Raw genomic sequence first — 25,671 nt, forward strand, 5'->3', positions numbered from 1 at the left:
AAGGAGGACATTTCAACATTGTGAGCTAATTTTACAGAGGGAAGTGAAAACAGTTGGGGGTGGGGGACAGACTGGGGGTGGATTTTTAAGAGACTGAAAAGAGCAGAATAAAGCAAGTCTATTTCATGGCAACAGAAAAAATTATAACAATAACTACATAACTGATCAAGGAGATTTATTTCAATAATGGTTTTGAAACAAAGGGGAATTGTCATATTACTGCTCTTAATTTAAGAGCAACAAACATACTTATAATGGGCTCTAACTACCTAATTAGAGGGTACTTGGGGAAGAAATAGCTGTGCTTTTAAATTTCCTTTATAGAAAACACGTCCAACATTTGGATGGAAAGGACTGGAAAGAAAGATAAGAGTGCAAGTTGGATAAATAGGTGAGGAACATGCCTGCCTATTGCTATAAGAATTGAGTCTCCTGGTACAGTCCTGGGGTCGGAAGGATGACTACCTCTTATAGTGAGTTGGTTCAATTTCCCCGTCATAGTCCTTAGATTCCAACAGCTGAAGCACCCTAGGAAATGAAAGGAATAAATGGTCAACTAGATGACACGAGAAAGGGTGATGACTAAGCAGGCAATGAAGATGAGAATTTAGAGAAACATGGCTTTTCTATCATACAAGGGGGCCATGGCAGCCTTATATGCAGACAGAAAAATAAGACTGAAAAATAGGTGTTACCCCTGCAAAAATTATGTATCAAATATTAGGTTAAAATAGGGAAGTGGAAAACAGGAGGAGGAATAACCACTGTGGAATGCTTTATTAACACAACTCAAAAATAAAACCCTATACCCATGAGCAATTACTCCTAATTCCTCCCTCCCTCAGCCCCTGACAACCAGTCATCTATTTTCTATCTCTGTGGATGTGCATATTTTAGATTATTCATATAAATGGAATCATACAATGTGTGAACCTCTTGTGAATGGCTTCTTTCACTTAATATACTGTTTCAAAGGTTTATCTGTGTTGTAGCATGTATCAGAACTTTATTCCCTTTTGTGATGAGATAATATCAATTGTATGCATCTATCACAGTTTTAAAGTCCATTATCAGTTTATGGACATTGGGTTATGGAATACTTTATTTTTGTTATAAATTTATTGTAATAAGTTTAAAAAATATAAAATAAACCCCCAAAATGATTATAAAATTGGAATGATGAGCACACATTTCACTAGTGACTGAGAAAATACCAATCAGGGGTATTGCAAGTGATAGGAGATGGTGATCATGAGTAGAACTTGTTTTGATTTGAAATTCTACGACCACTTTAAAAAATCCAAACAGTGGAAATAGTTTTGACCAAGAAAATAGTTTTTAGAAGGATCAAATGATGACCAAGAAATGGACACTCCTACATGAAGCATCGTTGGCCATGCGTCTTGCCTTAGAATTCCCGCTTTTTAAAAAATCACCTAAGTGTCAAAATATTTACTTACTAGTTTACTTTAATAGTCCTGATAGGAAATCCATTTCCATTCAGATACACTGAAGGAATTCTTCTTCACCATCTGGGTTTGGAAAAAATCTCAGTCATCTATCAGGTCCACGTTAAGACATCTCTGGGACTCACAGAATAAAAATGTGTTGAAATTTTGCTCTGAAATCAGAGCAGCACATCAAAGTGAGCACCCCTCTTCTCTCAGGTCTAATGATTTTGTCGTTAGTATTAAGCCAAGGGTATGTTTCTGATTTTTTTCTCTTGCATACCGCAATTCAGTGCTAATGAAAAGCAAGATCATAGAATCAAGTAGGGACAATAAGGATGAACTAATTGTGAAGGGAGAGCGTAAGTCATTCACGAATAGTCAGCAATTCAGTGGTAGCAATCAGATTTCATTTTAGCAGAAGTTTAAACACCTCAAAGGCAAAATCAACCCTCTTAGGCCTATTGGTGGAGGTCTGGACAAATGAAAAATGGGTTAGGCTATAAACTTACAAAAAAACAAGACATTGTGTTTCTCAAATATGAAGAATTAAGAAGAGATGATTGTATTCATGAGAAGCCATAGCTTTTCAAGTCCCTTGCTATAGTGAGCCTTATTCCAGCCGTGTCGTATGACCTTATATGTGGCTTTATTAGGTGAATGTTTTATGATTTAAATATCTATAATTTTACACGTGTGTGTGTGCACGCATGTGTACTTAGTCACGCAGTTGTGTCCAACTCTTTGCGACCCCATAGACTGTAGTCCGCCAGGCTCCTCTGTCTGTGGAATCCTGCAGGCAAGAATACTGGAGTGGGTTGCCATTCCCTTCTCCATGGGATCTTCCCCACTCGGGGATCAAACCTGGGTCTCCTGCATTGCAGGCAGATTCTTTACCGTCTGAGCCACAAAGGGAGCCCATAATTTTACATAGTGGAATTTAAAGTAAATCTTCCCATTAATAGCTTTTCTGTTGTTTTAATTTATGGTATAAGTTATGATTTAGTTTGCTATTCCTTTGCAAACTAAAAAGCATCACAATATCCATTCAGTTTTAGAACAGTTACACAAATGACGTCAAAGTTTCTAACATGCCTGATATCTGTGTTTGTCCCTTGATGGGTGTTTAGGTGGTGGCTCTGGGGGATGTTCCGGATGGCACTCTGGTGACCGTGATGGCAGGCAATGATGAAAACTACTCAGCCGAACTGAGAAATGCAACCGCGGCCATGAAAAATCAAGTTGCGAGATTCAATGACCTCAGGTTTGTCGGCCGGAGTGGAAGAGGTATGTATCTGTCAGAACTGAACTTGAAACACCCAGTATTTACATGGCAACAAACCCAGATTTCAAAACATCTAGAAGTTTCTGTGATGGGATTCCCTAGAAGCATAGTCATTTCTTCCCATTATTGTTGCTACATCAACCTTGTTGTTTAATATTTAATGTTTCTAACAGAATCTGGCTTTACATTATTGCTTTCTGTTATTGAATTGGTTTAAGACTGATTTGAAGCAGATAAGACATGAATCTCAAACTCCAAGAAAACCTCTCAGATCTTTACTAAAATATAAAAATATTAAACGTACCATCATGGAAGCTAAGATTATATGACTGAGGTTGTCTTAGGCAACTCTTTGATGATTTTCAGAAATTTCTTTACTGGAAGCCTTTAACTTCTGGTCCATGTGCTATAAGTGACTGAGTTTCAAATGATCACTTCTAGTAATTTTAAGGGTTGTATAGTAGATGATTTTTGCAGTATGTTTCAAGGAAGCATTTTTTATGGTGAAATATGAAGAAATAGTGTTAGTAACTTCTGATTCGATAACGTGACTTTCCTATATATAATTTGGATGGCTTATTATTGTTTGTAGGGAGGGACTGGGCCCAGTTAATATTTTAGGTACTAATAATACCAAAGATTGAACTCTCCCAAGAAATTGCTATATCAATGCGTTTCTATGTGTAGTTTTCTTTCTCCATACATGTTATCAAAGTATTCAACCAGAAAGCGAAATCTTGGCTTGTTGCAATCTCCTCTGGTTTCCAATCATTTTCAAATATTGTGTTTTCTTTATATTGTAAGAATCTTGGTCCTGTTTTATAAATAGCAGTAAGTACTATTTGTTTACTTGAAGGAGGTAAGATAGTTTGTTTTGAAAATCACATTTTTGTGACGCAGTGTTGAATAAGCTTATGAATAAAAGTTATTTTGAGTATGATAAAAAATGACATAGAAAATACCTAAATAACAGGAGATGACTCGTATTGAAAAAAAGTAGAAGTACAACCAACAGACATTAACAGAAGAGTAATCATTAGTCTTTATAAAGGCATTTGAAAATCTGTGTTCTTGGGGAATTTGATTAGTCAGAGAGGAAAGGGAGTAAAGGCAAATTGCTTTCTTTGGCTGTTGTGTTTGTATTATCCTAGCTGTCTGGGGAATTTTCAAAACAGAATCATAGGTGGAGAAAAAATTTTTAAACTTATAACATGGTTGAAAATGTTTCTTTATAGCACTATGTTAATAGTAGGCTAAGGCCAAGAAAATTACATCCACTTATTGAAAGCATGAATGATGTTATAAGGTATAAAGGCACAAGTTAGTCTATGGGTTCACTTGTTATATTAAAAGTCCTCACCTTTCAGTAAATGGAATTCCCATTGTGATTCAGAGACACATGTTTAGAAAACATCTCGGAGGTTTCAGATGAGTAGCTGGCAGAGTAGGTGAGAAGCCAGTAAAAAACAAAGGCCCGACCGTCTGGTCCAGTAACCATCTCAGTTCAGTTCCTATGGATTTCTGTTCCTAAGAAGCCATAGCTGAGGATCACTGGGTTGTGTTTCCAGAGGAAGTGGTATTACATCGTGTGCATCTGTGTAGGTCTATGGGTCGACGTGTGCATCTGTGTAGGTCTATGGGTCGAGTTTTGGTTACGGAAGTTCTGGGAACTCTTTAGTGGTCCATGACAGTTTCCCCTAAGAAACGCAGTAAGTGGCCTTCCAGCAAGGCAAGGGCCAAGAGGTTGGTGATGATAAAGAAGGACATGCTGAAAACAGCCTGCTTTCTGTGCTGGCGTTTCTCATCCCTCACTGGCCGTGTCTGTTTTGAGTGGGTGACTAAGAGGTGCTTGTGTTGACTTGGGGAACAGTGAACTGTTTCCCCAAGGTGTGGATTGTTTGCGTTTGGGTGCCTGATTAGTGCCAGGATGCCTTTGCGTCTGCAGAGTGGAATAGCTGCAACCAAGGCTGGGCTGTCTTCTGATGGTGTGGAATGAGACACTTAATTGAAATGCTGCAAACATGAACAGTATCTGTTTTGACCAGGCTCTGCTTCCCATGTGTGCTAATAAGCAATCCAAAACAGAGGAACCCCAAAATAAATGTTGTACCCAATTAGTTACCGTGTATATTGTTGGTCTTGAGTGTTTTTTTTTTTTTTGGTTAAGTACTGCGAGACAAAATGAGCTGTCAAAAGGCCCAGTTTGACTCTGACTGATAATTTCTCTCCATAGTCGTAAAATACAACTTTATTTTACTCTTTCAAGTCTTGAGTGTCAACATCAGCGCCTGCCAGGTTTTTTCTTTTTCGTTTTTTGCAATTTGCTTCTCATTATGAAGGGAGCAGATGACTTTCCCTCATTTTAACAATTAGCCTTAATCTCCCTTGCGGAATCTCGTCCTTTTAAAAGTTTCATAATGTTTTATTAAGTGATCTTAAGACTATCCCCTATTTCGTTTTCTGGTTTTGAAAATGTGTCTGAAAATACGACACTGGCATCAACACCAGCACACTGGGGCCGGGAAGGTCCTGGCTGCTGGCTCATCTGAACGTTTCAATGCCAGTTTCCCATTCTGTCCAAAGCCAGTGGTCTGATGAGTTTTCTCAAAGTGGCCTGATACTCCATTCTAAATAAAGGATAGAAAAAGAAACTCCCTTTTCTCTTCTCAGCCTTCAGTCCCTCGGGATTGTAAAAGCTCCTAGAAATTGTCAGAGGTGGAACGTGGAAGGGTTTTTCTCTGTTCCACAAAACCGATCTGCCTGGGCGCTGGCTCATGTCCAGGATCGCGGTTCCTAACCTCGGGTTCAGCCTGCAACTGGGAAAACCTGCCCATCCGGCTTTGAAGGCCTTGCTGACAACACTGGCCCCTAAAAAATACTGGTGAAGGCTGCAGCAGTCTGGGCCTTCCTCCTTCCTTTCTTTTCTGTCCCTGACAACTTAAATCTCTCCTTCAGGGCTATCTCACCCTGGGAATTTTCTCCCTTTGATTCAGTATCACCATATAGATCCACCATTCCTTTACAATGGAAGGCGAGATAGCAGATCCCATGAGAGGGGGTTGTTATTCAGAACCATTCACACCTAAACACATGTCCTGGGGACTATCCCTTACCTCCAGAAAAATCCAAGTTCAGGATCAGGGGGAACTCTTCTTTGGTGACGTTCATTAGCGGCAGCTCACAGAGCTTCCATCCACCGTTGAAGCGGGTGCTACGGATATTTTCAGTTATAAGAAATTGTATCAATGGCTGCAGTCGAGAGACGTTGGAGAAATTTTAGCAATGAAATCCATGAGTGCTTCCGCCCCTGTTGGAGTACTTAATCAGTTGGAAAGGAATCGATCTATCAGGGAATAGGGCCTTAGTTAATTCATTTTAGAACCAAAGAAGAAATCTACCAGACCATATTATCTATCGTATCGTAAATGGGGGAAGAGAATCCACTGCAGATTTCCTTCTGATTTTTCTAAGACTGAGATTTTTAATTTTCGGCACATCAGGAATCATTTTGAAAATCCTTGAAAGCCTTCTCCCCAGGGTGGAAAAAAATGCATGTATGCACTTACACACCCAGTTTCTTGTACAGTTGCAGTTTCAGGGCTGCTGAAGCTCCTTTATGGAGCTTCTGGGGATCTCATGGACCCGCTCTCCCCCAAGGCAAGAATCTGTGAATCTGGAACTTTACCTCGACCGTGGAGGGCCAGCCTAGCATGGTGCTGCACATTATAGATAATGAGGAAATAAATGAACACATGAATTAGACATTCTTCTTGCACCCTGTGCTGTTTTGGTTACACCTGCTTTTATTGTATCCAGGGCCTAGTTTGCATAATTAGGAAAGGAGATCCCATTCAAACTGCTGGTCCAGACCTTTAAGATGCCAGCAGGTATACACACAGATGGTCCGTTGCAAAGGAGAAGGGCTTATTTTGTCATTAAAGGGGCAACCTCCTCTCTAGTGACTGCCTGGCCACCTGGCTACAAACCTGCAACTCGAATTCCCAACCAGCCCAGCAAGGCCACGTGGTCCCCCACCGTCCATTAGGACCGGGTTTAATTTCTTGGTGGAAATTTCTGTTTATGTTGACCTCCATGGCAACTTTAATCTTGCCCACTTTCCAAATAGTACCCTTCTCAACCCTTTTATAAAATGAAATTCCTTCCTCACGTTCTTGCTGTGGACGACTTCCCAGACATAATATTTACCCTGCCACAATCAGGGTGATTGTACATTTGTGTAATGTTTGTTACTGAAGGCATTTTCATTCTTAAGGTATTTGACTATATTTGGAGAACAGGATGGGGAGACTGCCTTTCAGATGAGTGAAAGACTGGTTGAAGGAAAGGTATACGCAGAGAAGGATAGAGTGTACCGGTATTCTAAACAAAGCGAGATGTGTCTTTATGGAGTGGTTATTACTAAGAAATGGTCTGGATGACTCACGATATTATCATCGGATCCCAGTCATTCTCTGTTTTATCACAGACTCATGTAATAGGGGGAGGAAAATTCATCTGACAATCCCAGCGTTGTTTCATGGATAACATTCAAGATAATGAGTTGGCAGTCAGACCTCTTGGAGAGAATACAAGGAAAAGACATGGGTTGTATTAAAATCACCTCTCCCGTTACCACCCCCGTCCCCTGGGTTTTTTTGGATTGCTATAGATCTACCTTTTAAAATGATAATATACACACTGAAATCTGTTTTCAGACTTCCAGGTGGGCAAACACGGATAGGAAAAGACTCAGCCTCTGATACGTGCAGCCTCAGGCAGCCCAAGCAAATAACGCCTTTTGATGGCAGGTTGAAAGCTGGTATCCATGATCTGATGCAGAGTTCACCTCTGGAGATCAGTTTTCTCATTCTGTTTCACATTTGCCCATAAAAGAGTAACAACATTTCCTCAAAGCAAGTTGCTGCCCACAAGCCCCCCCTGACCACCACCCAGCAGTTCCTGTCCTTCTTGGTGTCTTGGCAAAGGCCAAGGAGGAGAGCTCTCTTGAAAAATGCTTGTGCCTGGAACACGCAGCTTCGCAATTGATTTCTTCATGGTTTTCTTGCTGATTTTATGAAGTGCCAGGCATTGTGGATGGTGTTAAGACAGCTTTTTTAAGTTGAGGTTATTTGTATGAATGATATTTAAGAGTTGATGGGCAGAAGCTGGACTCTGTCCACTGCCCCCACCTCCCATCCCGCTCCTGCAAACCCCTTCCTTGCCAGCCCTCTCGCTTTAGGTTGAAGCAGCTCTTTTTGGTGGGGACAGAAGACTATCAGTCAGAAAGTGCTTCCGAGAGAAATAATGGTTGAGTGATTTTTAGAGCTTCCTGTTTCAGCAGCAAGCATTATAGACATAAACAGCGATCCAGCCAATGGCTTCAGTGCTGCACTGGTTCTAATAAATCAGTTTTGTATTTTCTTTTGTGCTGGTTGGTGAGGGGTGAGAGAGGGTGGAGAAGACTGGTCATGGAAGAACATATTCTGTTTCCTTTTCTTTATTATTTTTAAAGAAAAATGACTTGCTGAAAAGAGAGATGGTATACTGCCTGATGACTCTTTTCTTTCTGTTGGTGATTATGAAACACTGTCAGATCAGAAAGGGGATGTTTATGAGTGACCGTGTACTGTTAGTATGGAAGGGTGATGTAGTTTTGAAGGATCTATCGGACTTGCAGTCACAAGGGGTGTGTGTGTGTGTGTGTGTGTGTGTGTGTGTGTACGTGTGTGTGTGTCCGTACTGCCACTGAAAAAGACTTCCTGGACCAAATTATCTTTGAGGACTAAATCCATACTAATAACATCCCATCTGAAGCCCCCAAAAAGCAATTAACAGAAATTAAGTGAGCAGTGTAGCTTTAATGAGCTGCCTATGAATGAATACTTTCAAAGGTTTCTGGTTTTATCAATTCCGTCTCAGGGCGTGGGGGATGAATTGCTGCTCTTTAAGATTTTTATGTTTATGAACATGCATTAGTGGACTTCCAGCAACACTTACCCTCTGTCATTGGTCCTGATGCGAGTACCATATTCAACAGAGATGTATTATTTAGTCCACGTTGAGAACAAAGCTTTCCATGGCATTCCTGTTGTTGGCACTGATTGGAGATTCTAGCACGTTCCGGTCTCTATTTGGCTGTATCGGGCAGTGTATCCCATTTAGAAACTCTGTTTTGTCACTGAACTTCCTCCACCACCAAGGGTTTCAGGTTGTTGAAGACCCATAAATCGTAAGGTGATCCCAACAACCTCCTTCAGGAGACCCTGTGGCCATCCTGTCAGTGGACTCAGAATGTGTTTCCTCTGGTTTCCTTGGTGAGTAAGCTTTCATGTAGGAGCCACTTACACTGGTTTTCTCAAAGATGGAGGTACATTTCCTATCTATTTCTCAACTTTGATGAATCTCTACTTTTACTTTGAGATTTCAGACCATCATTAAGGATGTCAGTTCAGTTCAGTCACTCAGTCGTGTCCGACTCTTAGTGACGCCTTGGACTGCAGCATGCCAGGCTTCCCTGCCCATCACCATCTCCCAGAGTTTGCTCAAACTCATGTCCATTGAGTCAGTGATGCCATCCAACCATCTCATCCTCTGTGGTCCCCTTCTCCTCCTGTTTTCAATCTTTCCCAGCATCAGGGTCTTTTCCAGTTAAGTCAGTTCTTCGCATCAAGTGGCCAAAGTATTGGAGCTTCAGCTTCAGCATCCAATGAATATTCAGGACTGATTTCCTTTAGGATGGACTGGTTGGCTCTCCTGCAGTCCAAGGGACTCTCAAGAGTCTTCTCCAACACCACAGTTCAAAAGAATGTAGGTGCAACCTAGTCTGCAGAGCGGTGCCTCCTCCACCCCCAGCCCCACCCCCAGCCTCCCATCCAGGGACTCTCCTGGGTCTGGTGAATGGGAGGTCTGGCCAGCACCCTCCTGCGGGTGGTGTGTGGCCTTAACTGAGTCACCTTATGCAAACAAAGGAGACTTCCTTGGCTCTAACAAAGGCAGTGCACAGGAATATGGGCGTTTGAGCACAGTTGGTGATCTGTGTGCTTATCAGATCTCAGTGGAGGAGAGGTGGGATGGGCCTGTTTGGAGGTGGAAATGCTCCAGGTTGCTCCAGGCATTGATTTGGGGTTTTTAGAGATGTTTTTCCTTGATTTCATTTGAAATCATTGTACAGAGTATAGTCACTGTCTGTCCGTCTATCTGTCTATAATGAATGAGAAACAGTTTAAACTCGTATCCTAACACAGCTTTCACCTCTTTAAATGGTGTGTTTCCAGTAACTACGACCTTGGGTCGGTCCAGAGATTTTTCTGCCTTCCCCATCTCGTTTGAAACCTCAGGGCTGGTTAGAGCTGGTAGATCTTATCTGTGTATCTGCTTATCAGTTTTCATGGTGGTCTCCCACAGTGGGTCCCCACATTTGGCTATATCGTCAAACATTTTTGGTTGTTTCCCACCCCAGGGTGGGAGAGCAGAGGCCATTCCGCAGTGCATAGGACAGCCCTACTGTGCAAAGCATTAGTCACGCCGTCGAGACTGAGAAACCCTGATCATGATCAGTGGTAGAATGTCTCCTCTTCTTTCCCTAGCGCTTTCTGCCTCTTTACAAAATTTATGCAAAACTTAAATCAGAAAGTTCTCGTAGAATTTTTAAAAGTAGAGGACATCACTAAATATGAAAGTCTTTCTCTAAATATCAAAATATATCAGAGTTCTGTATACACAGAACCACACCATCTCTGCATCTCCTGGGTCAGGAGGTATGTAACTGCCGGAAAAAGAGACTGCAGGTGGAGGGGGCTCCTCAGCAGGAAAATGTCTTCCTGGAGGACTGCCCCCTCCTTTCAGCCTCTCCCTTAGGAATGTCACGCAGGTGCAGGGGGGACCATCAAAAGCAATCAAAGTGCACAGCTGGCTTCTCAGTGCCTGCCCCTATCCATCAGGCGTCAGTCAGGGGCCATAGAGCCACTCATCCAGGAACATGAATTGATGTGAGTGGACAGTGTCCACCTGAACTACAGGGCACTAAAAGTAAGGTCCTGGTGTGCCCCACTGACCGATACCTTACAGAGACCGACAAGGAGTCGGTTTGCACACCTGGGGGAAATGCATGGGAGGGGCAGGGACGGGCGGAGGCTGACTTGCCGTCCATTCCTGGTAAGCCCTGGTTAGAGCTTCGCAGGGAACACCCGCAGACAGAGAGCTGGGTTCTTCCGGAGCTTTCTCCTACCAGCTCCGTGTTGGTTCTGCCATCACTTGTTTGCTACAAGAAGATTCAGGGAAAGATGGCTTAAAAAAAGGTCTGGGGAAAAAAAAAAAGAGTCCTCTGGTGTTCTCATTGAATCATGGTGGTGTCTCCTACGGGTGGAATTTTCTTTTCTTTTTTTTAATTTCTTTTTAACTGGAGGATAATGGCTTTACAATGTTGTATTGGTCTCTGCTGCACAACTGTGAGAATCGGCCATAAACATGCATATGTCCCCTCTCTCTTGAACCTCCCTCCCACCCCCTTACCCTACCCCTCTAGGTTTTCCCCGGGTCCTGGATTGAGCTCCCTGTGTTATATAGCAGCTTCCTACTAGCTATCTGTTTCATTCATGGTAATGCATATGTTTCAGTGCTACTCTCTCAGTTCATCCCACCCTCTCCTTCCCCCCACTGTATCCACAAGGCCATTCTTTATGTCTGCATCTCTATTCTGCCCTGCAAATAGGATCATCAAGCACCGTTTTTCTCAATTCCATATGTGTGTGTTCACATGCACTGCTTTTCTGACTTGACTTCACTCCATGCAGCAAGCTCTAGGTTCATCCATACGGGTGGAATTTCTTGACTATGCTTTGCTGTGACTGTGGACTCTGGTTGGTTGGTTGTATTTACTCTGCCTGGGGACCCTCGCTCAGAACTTGCCTGCCCCATCCGCTTCCCCTGCGTGTCCCTCAGTCAGGTTATCAGCTCCCACATCCGGCGTGGAGGTCGGCTGTGTGTCACATCCTCTGAGACTGGTAAGAGTTAACTCTCCATGTGGGAGTTCCTGGGCGGCTGCAGGTGTGAAGGACCAGCTATGGCAGGCAGGCACACACGGGGGGCACACTGCTGCTGAGACCCCAGTACCCGGAAAAGGATGAACGTGAGCCCAAGAGTCCCCAGGAGGCTGCCTGCCATGAATTTTCAAAACACAAGAGATTCCACCCTGAACTAGAGAAGCCCTGTGTGATATCAGTGGGCCAGTGCCTGATACAGAGTGAGGACTCATTAAATATCCAAATGAGTGACCACCCCAGGCAGTAGAGCCTAGTGGTTACTGTGTGGACGGTCCTAGATTTGCTGCTGGGAGCATAGCGTCTCATCCTGGGCACCAACAATGTTTAGGGTTGGTTATTCTTTGTGGTGGGGACCATGCTTTGCATTTTGGGATGGTTAGTGGCATCTCTGGCCTCTACCCAGTAGCCTGGAGCATTCTCCCTCCCAGTCCTGGGTGCTCACAACAAGAAATGTCTGCAGACATTTGCCAAATGTCCCTCCCTGAGGGAGAGGAGGGGGCAAGGAGCACTGGCTCAGAGCTATGTGTCCGTGGGCAAGTTACTTGACCTATCAGAGCCCGATTCAAACTTTGTCCAAAGGGGATGGAGTGCAGTGAAGATTGTGTCCGTGGGCAAGTTACTTGACCTATCAGAGCCCGATTCAAACTTTGTCCAAAGGGGATGGAGTGCAGTGAAGATTGCGTGAAATAAGACAGTCTTTAGGGGTTATTACTTGTCATGGCAAGGTCAGTTGCTATGACCCTAATTCTGCAGAGTCACTGATGGCAGCTCTGTGAGCTCCTAACAAACAATACAACTGGGACCTGCTTTTTTTATTTGTTTAAATGAGTGACTTTTCTGAGACATCAGGCCCTTATCCTGATCCCTTGGCCCCCGTAGAGCTAGCTCTTGGGTCACGAAAGAGTTATGCGTGGCAGGCACGGCGATTTCAGATCAGCAATGGAAGAGATGAAATTAAATATGTACTGTAATCCGAGGCACTGTTTTCCATGGGAAAAGAAGTCCTCCCAACTTAGCCCTTGCAACTCCTTTGTCCAGACATTAACGGCATGCAAATATTTATGATTCATACATGCCCCTTTAGTTCCTGATCGTATTTTAACAATAAACACTGCCATTTTCACAGTGAGGCAGAATAATCCCTTTGTCCTGTCGCCGGCTCCCCAGGCTGGCACCCAGCGGCATCGCATTCTTCCTGCTCCATAATTGCTAACTCCACCCAAGTGGAGGGGGGTTTACAGTTGCTCCACGGCGGCACCCTGGACCATGCACTTAAGGACCTCCTGGCTGTTCCCTTGCAGGTCATCTTAAGGTTGTATCTCAGCGTGTTCAGAAAACACAAGCCAACATCCACGCGTGTTTTTCTTTTTTGGCCACATCTCAGCAGAGAATCGATTCACCTGGCTGGTGGCTTGAAGAGGTGTCTTGCATTCTGGCAAAATCCATGGACTCTCGAGGCCGCCATGGCCATCATGTCCCAGCTGATAGTCCTCTTATTTCTGATAACTACTTATACATCTGTTTGTGCCGATTCTGCAGCTCTTTGGAAGGTAGTGTGACAAAGTACGAGCAGGTGGCCTGCTTGCTGGACTCACTTAGGTGTGCTGGCCTCCTTCTCCTCATCTGTACAACAGGTATACCAGTGCCCTTCGTACGTACTGCAAAAGGTTTTTAGAGTGATTCAAAGGAGATGATGTGTGTGTAACAAGACTTAGGAAGAAAGAGGTACGACTCACCTCCGTGTCATCCTTCCTTCTACAGGAGACTCTCTAAGGGAGGAGGGCAGAGACCGGGCAGGTGTTAGCCCATGTCCCCCTGAATCAGCAAGGCAAGAACAATACCATTTCCACTTTCCACTCTTCATTGGCAAAGAATTTATGTTCCTTTATCTTCCAAGGAAGCTTGTAAAATGAGAATGCCTTTCAGACACAGCAGGAATTTCATTAATATTCATAAATAACCCAGGAATAATAATAATAGCCATCCCAGGCATTTGCTGTGTTTATCTGTACATAAACACAGGAATAATAATAATAATATAGTCATCTCAGGTATAGTCATACCCTGCAATTGACCTGGGATTCTCTGTTTTTACTGGTGAGTCGTTCACAGGCTTTGGACCGTCTTTGATCAAATAAGTATAGTGCCCATGGCTACTTTATTAGAACTGTCCTCCACCCACAGAGGTCATTTCATGAGGGTATTTCATTCATTCATTCATCAGATGAACAGTGTGCATCTGCCGTGTGCCAGGCACTGGGCTAGCCCCGGGGACACAAAGGTCAGCCAGAGAGAAGCCACAGCCTGCCGGGGTCAATGAGGGGCCACCAGTTAACAGATGTTGCTGTTCTGAGTGGCCGGTGCTAGGATGAAAAGACAGGAGTGACCGAGGCAAAATGTACCACCAGGTGCCTCACCCACTACAAGCTTAGGGGTCTTTCTGGGCCACTTGTCATCTCAGTGGAGACATCTCAGCGTGACGAGGTGGCTGTCCAGGTGAAGGCATCAGGAAGGATGTCCAAGTAGAGAAAACACAGTGGGAGAGGAGCATCCAGCCAGCAGAGAGGGCCTTGATATCCCATGCTGGGAATCTGGTCTGATCCTGGCGAAACGAAGCGTCAGCAGGTTTTAAGCAGGGAATTGACATCACCATGTACAAACGGTGTGAAGAGGCTGGGGCTGCAGGCTGAAGAGCAGACAGGGCTTTGGGAGCGTAGCTGGGAGCTCAGAGGCAGGATCCAAGGTGGTTTTGGCATTGAATTTGCAGGTGCTGAACCTGCGGATATGGAGGTAAATGTCACCGTGTCTAGAAATCAGCTCCTGCAGGCCCCGTCTACCAGGCCTGCAGTCTTGCCTGGAGTTTCCCTCTTCTTCCTGCTCAGCCTCCGCCCCCCTACCCGCCCTCCTAGCCTCCTGCAGCAGAGCTGTGGGTGCCAACAGGCTGGCGAGCAGGCCCTGAGGACCCTGATGCCAGTTTCCCTGCAGAATGCCCACCCCTGGGCCTCTCTGCCGCAGTGCTAGTTGGCCGTAGGCTGTGTGTTTCAGGCACTGGGCTGTGGGCACCATAGGGTTCGGGCCAGGACTAGGCCAGCCGCAGGAGGTCACCATGGTCACCTGTCCCATGTGGCATTTGGCCTGATGGGTGGAGAATAGGGAATTAGAGTGCACCAACCAGAGGGCTCCCCAGAGTGGAAATACAGGGCAGAAGGCGTGGCCTTGGCCTAAAGAAGCTGTGAATTCAAGGCCCTGGAGGTGTTTGGGCTGCAAGGATTAACCTTGGTTGCTCATAGGAGACACGCAGGCACTGGACACCAAAAGGAAGAAGGAAGATCAGAAAGGGACTGTGATATCTAGCGGGTATGCTGTGCTTAGTCGCTCAGTCTTGTCCAACTCTTGGCGATCCCATGAACTGTAGCCTGCCAGCCTCCTCTGGAAGAAATGCAAAAATCATGTGAGAGCATTATGGTTCTTTGGGGTTTGGTTAATGCTTCTCATGAAGAGAAGGGCTTGTCCAGCCATCCCCTTAGTAAAGCAGAGCTCACACCCAGGCCAATGAAAAGGAGAGTCAGACCTTCCAAGTGAAGTCAGACATCATAAAGAACCAGCTGTCAAGCTGCAACTTTACAGAATAATTCACTGATCCAGTTATCAAACATTTTTCTATTGCCTCAGAACAGAAGACGCAAAGATTAATAAAAGACCATCCCTGTCCTCAAACAACTCGTTTTTCCAGAACAGCTCCAGAGAAAACACTTGGTATGTTTTGGGTTTTCTCCAAGCAAACTGCTGTTTTTCAAATGCTCCATCACATCCAATGCATGCTGATTTTTCTGGAAAACTTATTTCTGTATTTTAAGCACTTGACTTTCAGGCAACTTTGTGGGGAGATTGTCCTTGTGCCAAAAAAGCCAGGGACGCCCCTCTGCATTCTTCCTGCATGGCTGCAGGTGCGATTGGAAAAGAACATCTTAAACATGGGCACTTTGCATCCAAGTGGACACACACTGACATCGTCACCTCAATTCAATTCAGAGAAACCAGGAAATTCTGCGCCACTTGAAGAATCTGTCCTCTATTCAGAAATCCCCAAATAAATAATTATACAGCCCCAGTGTAGAAAATAGTGGTATGTGTTTGGGCAAGGAAATGGTTGAGGAGCAAAAACATGCATTTTGGCCATTAGCTTGTTCCAGTGGAAAAGTGAAAAACATAAATTAAGATACTTCGTGAAAAACATCCCCAATTCAGATTTCTCCCAGAATCTCTGAGGATTTGTTCATTTTAATATTTAGTTTACTGGGTGATCAAAATTAGACCCGGCACAAACTACGTAGTAAGAGGAGAAATTTTCATGTCGCATCTCAAAATCTTCTGGCATTTCCAGAATTTGCAAAGGGCAAAACTTGAGCCTTCTCTGGCTTTCTTCGTTTTTCAAAGTTGCACTTTTTTTTTTTTTTTTTGACTTTTCCTTTCTCGCTCTTTTGGGTGCTTAAAGTGTGTGAACTCAACCGGTCTCCCGGCAGAGATGCACAGATGAGTGGAAAATGCCGTGATTGCATTTCCTTAGCTAGGTGACCCCTTTCAGCAGACGGTCCTCGGTGCACATAGCCTACCCTTGCGTGACAAAGGGCAAGTTTCACATCCCAACCGAAACTGGCCCCAGAAAGGAGAAGATGACTCACGGGGTCCAAACCTTCACCAGGGAGAGTGACCAAGACAGAGCCCAGTGGCTGAGGAGTCAACACGGGTGGCTTGGCTGCCCATGAACCAAATGATCACAAGAGTTCGGACAGAGGGAGACACGCCCATGGCCGTAGGAGCTCACTGCCGTGACCTGATGAACTTCTAAGGATGTGCTTCCACTCTCCGGCCCCAGATAATCTCGAGTCACCTTTTCACCTTCTGCTCCTCTCCCCACCCTCGCCCTTGGGGGTGGGGGGAGGCGGCAGGGCGCCCACTTGCAGCAATCCTGAGGTTTCGCCACTTCCAGATGTGGTGAGGAAGTGGCGTGGTGCCCCGGGGCCCTGGCGGAACTGCAGTGTCCAGCCATGGCTTTATGAGACCACAGCCGGCTGCCCGAGTCCACAGCCCCGTGGCTGGTAAACGTGGAGCTGGAGAAAGCAGAGACTTGGAGCCTCATCCCTGCCTCGCCTTGGAAAGCATGTCGTGGCAGCCGACATCCAGGAAGACGCGCCCCGTGACCTTCTTCCCAACTAAATAAAGCACTTAGTTATTTTGTGCTGGCATTTGGATGAACACACTGGCGTCGAGGGGAACGACACATGCTCTCGGTTGGAGTGGGGGGCGGCGAGCATTTGGCTGGCTGCTTGTCAAGTGGCTCAGCCAGTTGCAATTGTGCCTTATGAAGGTGGCCAGCTGGCAGGACAGGAGTGACCTTGAACTTGAAGTTCCAGTTGAATGTGCAGTTTTCCTGATGGGTCTTTAGGCCCCATTCCTTGCCTGCCTGTTGGTCCTGTGCACTCCACCTGTCTGCTGGAATTTTCTAGAGAAGAGAGGATGGGCCTGAAGGAGCTCCACTGGCACCACCTGCCAACCACTAAGGGTCCCCTCACTGCCCACCATCAGACCTCGATGCCGAATTGCCACCAGCCCCGCCTCACGGGACTGCCTCCAGCTGTGATCTTTGTGGAATCGTGTTTGTCACATCTTTAATGATAATTAAACTGATATTTGCTAATGCCTCATTTCACATAATTTGCATAAGAGCACTGTGAGATGGAAGGACCATGATCACCCCTGTTTTACAGATGATGAAGCCCCTCAGAGAGGTTAAGTCACTTGCCCAAGGTCACACAGCTAGCAAGGGGCAGAGCTGGCATTCGAACCCAGGCAGCCCTCATTGTTAACTAGCACCCCATGCCTTGGCACTACCACGGGGTTGTGTAATCAAGTTCTCATCTTGTGCTGCTTCCAGGCTTCGAGACAGCCCTTCTCTCCTTCGCGGTTTCTTCCACCTTCTTAATTCAGTCCGAGTGTGTGTGCTTCTAAATAGAATTCCTCCTGGACCGAACCACTGGCCAGAACTCAGGGTGCTATCTGGGTGAGGTTTGCGGGCAGGAGAAGGAAGGTCCGAGTGCTCCCCTTTCCTTGGCTCCCTCCGCTGCGAACCCACACAGGGCCACCCCCGTGAACCTGCAACTTGTCCCCATCGGGAGTCCAGGGCCGCAGTCTTTCAGCAACACAGCCAGGGGCACCTCGGGTCCCACTGTGGGCCAAGCCCAGAGCTGCAAGGAGCCGCCCAGCAGCTCCGTGAAAGAACCCGCGCAGGCTACACATGGAAAGATCAGTTCTCTATGGCAGCACCATCTCCCAGCCCCGTGTTTGACCCCGAAAAGCCGATTTCAGGGCGGTGGTTATGGAACTGAACTGTCTTTTCTTTGCTCTCCTCTGCGTTCCTACTAGTCTGCCCACAGCTTGCTGAGAAAAACACTTGAGAGGCTTTCACTCTCCACACCTACGCACTTAAAATACCAGGCCCATAGGTCATTTTGATGAGGGAATTTGGCTAATAACACATTAGGCCGTGGGCGCAGCTACCATCGCGGCAGGTGCTGGCCAAGAAGGACTGTGTCTCGGCAGGAATGAGCTGGGGCGTGGCCAGGTGTGGTGGGGGCGTGGTCAGGGTGTGGTGGGCGTGGTCAGGGTGTGGTGGGGGCGTGGGCAGGGCAGAGGGCGGGGCTCCAAGGGTCTGACGTGCCCACTGGCAGGCCTGTCCCCAGGTGTCAAGTCCGGTGCCAGGTCTGCACAGAAGAATACAAGGAAGTGGAAGGCAGCGCTTTCCTAGAGTGGAAAAATGTCACACACACCTGTGAGCCAAATGTCATCACTTACTGCCGCTGTCTATGAGGTCATGAGCAGATGTCGTGGTGTTCAAAGTTGTACACAAGGGCTCTGTTGTGAGCCAGAATACCTCCGCCTTCATGAGCCACAGTTACTGGGGCCAAAACGTCCCACCTAGTAGCTTTTGCTGGACAGACACTTCTTGACTGCACATAAAATGATGGGCATAAAATAGTAGAATTTTAATTATAATTACAAGCCGTGATTTCGCAAATATTCACTTTGGTTGAATTTCCTTCCCGATTCAGTAGGCCAGTCTCTGTGGTTAACCAGGGGGGTGGCATTCAGCGCCAGGAGCCTAAATTCAGCTCAGGAGGAAAGTAGTTTTGAACTATAACCCAGGCTCTCAATTAGCTGTTGAGTAGGGTTTGGAGCCATTATCATCCCCAGGACTGTGTTCTCTTTTAAGGGCAGTGGCAGAGCATAGGGAAGGTACCACAAGTCTGGATTCCTGGTTCTGGTGCCGCTGAGTTTGAAGGTAGAGCTTGGGGACCTCATGGCAATAATATGAAACACAAAGCTGGGAGATCTGGGTTTTCTGTGTATCCAAGCTGTGTGACTTCTCTCTGAGTCTTAGCTTTGTTGTCTGTTAACCAAAGGCAATGAAATCTGTCTTGTTTATTTCATGAGACTGCTGGAAGGACCAGATAAAATTGTATATGGGAAAGTGCTTGAAAACTTGTAAGTTCTACACAGTCCTGAAAATACCAACATTAGGAAGACAGTGGTCTTTGTTGTCATTTAGGAAATCAAGGATAAGATGGTTGTTAACTTGGTCGCTCAGCCATGTCCAACTCTTTGCAATCCCATGGACTATATAGTCCATGGAATTCTCCAGGTCAGAATACTGAGTGGGTAGCCTTTTCCTTCTCCAGGGGATCTTCCCAACCCAGGGATCGAACCCAGGTCTTCTGCATTGGAGGCAGATTCTTTACCAGCTGAGCCACCAGGGAAGCCCAAGAATACTGGAGTGGGTAGCTATCCCAGGAGTTGAACCAGGGTCTCCTGCATTGCAGGCAAATTCTTTACAAACTGATCTATCAGTTCAGTTCAGTTCAGTTCAGTCGCTCAGTCGTGTCCAACTCTTTGCGACCCCATGAACTGCAGCATGCCAGGCCTCCCTGTCCATCACCAACTGAGCTATCAGGGAAGCCCAAACTTATGGTTAACAAAGGGGAAAGGGGCAGAGAGGGAGAAATAAGGAGTTTTCGATTAACAGATACATACTACTATGTATAAAATAGATAAACAACAAGGACCTACTGAATAGCACAGGAAACTATATTCAGTATCCTGTAATAACCTATAATAGAAAAGAATCTGCAGAAGACTATATATATATATATATATATATATATATATATATATATATATATATATCTCTGCAGAAGACTATATATATATATATATATATATATATATATGTATATGAATCACTTGGCTATGTACCTAAAACTAGCACAACATTGTAAAGCAGCTATACTTCAATAAAAATTTTTAGAAAGCAAAAAATAGGATGGTTATAGGAGGGCCACCACAGGAGTGAGACTGTTTCTTGGGGTAAAACCCACAGGTAAAAACCTAGAGAGCAGTGGCCACTTGTAGTGCTGCAACTGGAACTCATGACTTTTAGTGTTTGTACTGAGTTGAATGTTGTTGTTCAGTCACTCAGTCATGTCTGACTCTTTTGCCGCCCCATGGACTGGATCCCATCAAGTTCCTCTGTCCAGGGATTGCCCAGGCAAGAATACTGGAGTGGGTTGCCATTTCCTTCTCCAGGGGATCTTCCCGACCCAGGGGTTGAACTCACATCTCTTGCATTGACAGGTGGATTCTTTACCACTGAGTGACCAGGGAAACCCACTGAGTTGAGTAGTGTTCCCTAAAAAGTCATGTCCATGAGTAACCTCAGAATGTGACTTTATCTAGAAATAGGGGCTTGCAGATATAGTCAAATTAAGGGAAAGTGCCACTGGAGTAGGGTATACCCTAAATCCAGTGACAGGTGTCCTTATAAGGAGAGGGAGATTTGAAGACAGAGGACATGGAGGGAAGGAGGCCATGTGAGGAAGGAGGCAGAGATGGGAGTGATGCTGCCACAAGCCAAGGAGAGCCAAGGATTGCTAGTAACACCAGAAGCTGGGGCAAGACCAGGAAGAATTCTTTCCTGGAAGGGGACGGCCCACTCAACACCTCAGTTTTGGACTTCTGGCTTCCAGAACTAGGAGACTGTAAGTTTCAGTTGTTTTAAGCCACCTGCACGCATGCATGCTAAGTTGCTTCAGTTGTGTCCAAGTCTTTGCAACTCTGTGAACTGTAGACCGTCAGGTTCCTTTGTCCATGGGATTCTCCAGGCAAGAATACTGCAGTGGCATTACTGGAGTTGCCATTTCTTCCTCCAGGGGATCTTTCTGACCCAGGGATCAAACCCACGTCTCTCGCATCTCCTGCATTGGCACCTGGGTTCTTTACCACTAGTGCCCCCTGGGAGCCCTTAAGCCATCCATGTTGTGCTTAGTCATGTTCAACTCTTTGCAGCCTCATGGACTGTAGCCTTCCAGGCTCTTCTGTTCATGGGGATTCTCCAGGCAAGTATACGGGAGTGGGTTGTCATGCCCTCCTCCAAGGGATCGTCCCAACCCAGGAATCGAACCGGGGTCTCCTGCATTGCAAGCAGGTTCTTTACCAGCTGAGCATCCGGGGAAGCCTTTAAGCCACCTACTTTGTGATAATTTGTTATAGCAGCCCTAGGAAGGAAGAAGTGTTTTAATGGAATCTGAAATGCTGGCGTTTCAGGCAGCAGGGGAAACACCCTGGGTGCAGGCACACGCCTACCTTGTGGAGATGGATAATGGGATTTATCTCAAAGATAAAACCAGAGTGAACAGTGACACTGTATGTATCCCACGAATGCCTTCATTTTGCAAACCAGGAAACTGAAATCTGGAGATGTTAAATATGTGTCCAGGAACTTAAATCTTCTGTCTTGCAGGAAGAGCTATGCCTCTCTCTATGTCTCTCTCTCTCTACACACACACACACTCACACCTTTGAATACCATATGCTAGATACTGTTTTGATGATTTTACTCATATTACCTCATTTAACCTCCTCCACAATTCTATGGGCCTCCCAAATAGAACCCGCCTGCCAATGCAGGAGATAACAGAGACGCAGATTCTATCCCTGGGTCTGAAAGATCCCTTGGAGAAGGGCACGGCAACCCACTCCAGTATTCTTGCCTGGAAAATCCCATGAACAGACGAACCTGGCAGGCTACAGTCCATAAGGTCACACAGAGTCGGACATGACTGCAGTGACTTAGCACGCACACAGGCACAGTTCTATAAGGTAGGAGAAGTTATGTGTACCCACCTTCAAGGTAAGGACACAGACAAAGGGAAGACTAGTGACTTGTTTAAAGTCAGTTAGCCAGAATTCAAACCCAGAGGACATTCTCTGAACCACTTTGACAAGAAGAAACGCTTTTAAACAGCTAATATATTTATATATTAATATTTTTATTATAAATTATGTTTTAAACAATTTTTTCTAATTATTAAAATCACTGCATGACATGTATGCAATGAGTACATACTCACAAAATGTGAGTATGTATAAAACATTTAGATGGAAATCCATGTGCATATTTATGCTCAAAATTGTCATTGTATCTCAGTCTGTCAGTCTGTATCTTTCTGTCTTGTCAACCCGGTGAGTGCCTATGGCATAATCAAAATAATATTTTAAATCACCAACAATTAGTATTTTCAAAATACAGAGAGAATCATTCCAATTAAGCCTATCCTCAGAAATTCTATCTCTCCTAATCCTTGGAGGTACAAAGAACATTAGAGGGGAAAGACAAAAATGGGTTCTTTTACTCCTTTTGCCCTGAGCTTATTAAAAGGGAAGACATGGGGGTTTCTAGCTGCCAATCTGCCCCTATGTTCCTGGACTCTTGACCTAAAAGTAAACACATCTGAATCTCTCTTGGTCCTGTGTTATTAATGATCAAACAAAAGCCCTGTGACTACCGGATGTGCCACATCTAGACAGCATGGTTGTACTTTCCAGAATTCCAGCAAAGCCAAACTAAAAGGAGTATTGGAAAGACCGATACATGTGCTCAAGCCCTGCCTCATTTCAGTATGAGGGCTGGAAGGTATACATTAATTTTGAATTACCCAGCAAATATAGTCAGGCCATCACCTCATCCTTCTTTGCTCTCTTTTGTGTTCCAACAGGGAAAAGCTTCACTCTGACCATCACCGTCTTCACAAACCCACCGCAAGTCGCCACCTACCACAGAGCCATCAAAATCACAGTGGATGGACCCCGAGAACCTCGAAGTAAGTGGGCCCCCTTCGGGGCTGGCACCCCCCTGCTCCCGCCCCAGTTGGTACACTCAGGCACCAGGGACCATGTCTTTGAAGCCTAGCTTTCAATCAGCATCACCCAGATGTGGCTGAAACCTCTCCCAGAGGGAAATGTCAGGACCCTGTAGAGAGGGAGAATTTTACTTTGGATGCTCTCACTTGTCAAAAGCTGTCTCTGGGCTCCGGGCTCTTTTTTCAAAGCATCCTTTTAGAGGGCAGAAGGAAATCAGACTGACTCAAGTACATGTTAGAATCATCTGGGGACAGCACGGGCCTAAGGACCAAATACATGGTAAAGTTCCATGGAAGACTGGCCAGGCACAGAGGTGGCCCAAAAAAGGCCAGAGAGTCAGAGTGGACCACAAGGGCTGATTACCATCCATGCTGGCCTTTTATTCATTTGGAGGCTGGAGATGAAATCTACCCAAATGACCCTTTTCTTTCTGTGCCACAGATCAAAATCTTATGACAGGATTGTTTAAAATAGAGAATAGGAGGCGGGAGAAATGCCTGGGGGAAAACCAGCAAATATAGAAAGATGGTACCAGAAAAATAGCTCCTGCGAGAAAAGTTTTTTTAAAAAGGAGTGGGGTTGTTTAGTCTGCAGAAAAATGTCTTCACGGTGACTTAATGACTATCTTTGAGTAAACACAAGAGTAGCACTCTTTTCCAGAACCACACCCTTCCCTTGGATGGAGGCTGGGTTACACTTGCAGATCTGTGGAGCTGACTGGAGCCCCAGCCCGGCATCTGCATGCCTTCTAACCATGTCAGGCCCCCGGTGGAAAATTAATATCCTCTATTCTCAGGGTGGGGGTAAGGGGTGAAAAACTGGGCTTCCTGCTAGGCCAAGAAGTTGAGATGCAGGTGTGTCAGGTTGTAAAGAAGTGGTTAAGAATTTTGAGTGCTGGGCTGAACAAGCGGAGTGCGGGGCTGAGGTGCTTCAGCTTTCAAGAAGTTATGGAGGCTCTCTGAACCTCAGTTTCTTCATCTGTAAAATGGGGATATTAATGAGAGCGTCTCTATAACTTGAAGGAGACAGTGTTGTGTGCCTGGCACAGAGAATGGAATCAGGAAATGCCAGCGATCCCCGAGTTGTGCCTGCGTCTCTGGGTGCCCCTCCACCTCCTGCCCCCCAGTCCAGAGGACCGGCCCTGTGGTGGTGGTGTTGGGGGCCCCCGCAGCAGGGCTGTCTGTAGGTCAAACTGTGAGCACTACAACTCGTGGCAGTCTTCCCTGGAGTCCTGGCCACAGCCTCATGGTACGGTGATCACCCCGGGGGCTGTGTCAGTCAACCCTCCTGATTCCCCCAAAGTGGGCGGAGCCCCACCGGGAACCACACGCCCACCAGGGACCACCCCTCAGGACAAGCTGTCGGTACATCATCTCTTTGGTGCCCTTTGCCTGTTGTCTTTCTGACCTTATTTCCCCCGGGCTGCAGATTGTTCTCTTTAAGTACCTGGAGATGTTCTGGCCACACCCAGACTCAGGAAACTCCAGGACTTGGTAACCACCCTCGATTCCCATTTCTGTGTGAAAAGAAAACCACAGGCGCAGAACCACACAGTTCCAACCAAACCCAACTTGGGAGGTTTCCAAAATAGGAACGGCAGATTGAACACTCCTAGGGACCCTGCGTTAAACACACCAGACACACCACGCAGGCGCCCTGGTGCTCAGCGAGGACCAAAGAGGAAGCAGGCTCAGATCACAACAGGCGCGGGATGGGGCGCAGGCAGTTGTGAGGTTTAAGGCAGTTGGCCTTGAGGATACTTAAACTTCCAGAAAGGCTCACTCAGGAGGCTATAGAATCCCTTTCTTGAAAAATAAAAGCAGGTGGATTTCCCTGGTGGTCCAGTGGTTAAGACTTCTCCTTCCAGAGCAGTGGGTGTGAGTTCCATCCTTGCTCATGGCGCTAAAATCCCACAGGCCTTGTGACCAAAACACTGAAACATAAAACAGAAACAATCTTTTAACACATTCAATAAAGACTTTAAAAAATAAATAAGCACACAAAATTTAAAAAATAAAAATGGAAGCAGGGAACTGGGGAAGGGTAACGTAGAAGTAGGAGGTTAAGAGATACAAATGATGATGCATAAAATAAATAAGATACAAGGATATATAGTTGGAGGAGGGAATGGCAACTCACTCCAATATTCTTGCCTGGAAAATTCCATGGATAGAGGAGCCTGATGGACTACAGTCCATGGCATCACAAGTCATCGGAAACAACTGAGTGACCAACACACTCACACACACAAGGATATATAGTGCAACAGGGAGTATGACCACTATTTCATAGTAACTATAAATGGAGTACAACCTTTAAAGCTTGCACATCACTATGTTGTACACCTGAAACTTATTAATATATAATGTACATCGGCTATGAAAAGTGAAAGTGAAAGTCTCGTCTGACTCTTTGTGACCCCATGGTCTATATAGTCCATGGAATTCTCCAGGCCAGAATACTGGAGTGGATAGCCTTTCCCTTCTCCAGCAGATCTTTCCAACCCAGGAATCAAACCAGGGTCTCCTGCATTGCAGGCAGATTCTTTACTGACTGAGCTATCTGGGAAACCCTGTACCTCAGTTAAAAAGAACATTTAAGTAAAAGTAGAAGCAACAGCCACCTCTGGGAGAGTTCAAAGGCA

The 25,671-nt window shown here is 45.6% G+C and overlaps 1 protein-coding gene across 4 annotated transcripts in view; it reads left to right on the forward strand.

The window, feature by feature from the left end:
- Positions 1-25,671, forward strand: part of RUNX1 (RUNX family transcription factor 1) — a 265,457-nt gene that overhangs the window by 172,583 nt on the left and 67,203 nt on the right. For all 4 annotated transcript variants that reach the window (XM_043874705.1, XM_043874706.1, XM_043874703.1 and 1 more), the window contains 2 exons: positions 2,579-2,735; positions 22,883-22,987. In XM_043874705.1, coding sequence (XP_043730640.1) covers positions 2,579-2,735; positions 22,883-22,987 — 262 coding nt within the window. The remainder of the gene's footprint in view (positions 1-2,578; positions 2,736-22,882; positions 22,988-25,671) is intronic.

This window comes from Cervus elaphus, chromosome 19, assembly GCF_910594005.1.
Source record: "Cervus elaphus chromosome 19, mCerEla1.1, whole genome shotgun sequence".
Taxonomy (NCBI): Eukaryota; Metazoa; Chordata; class Mammalia; order Artiodactyla; family Cervidae; genus Cervus; species Cervus elaphus.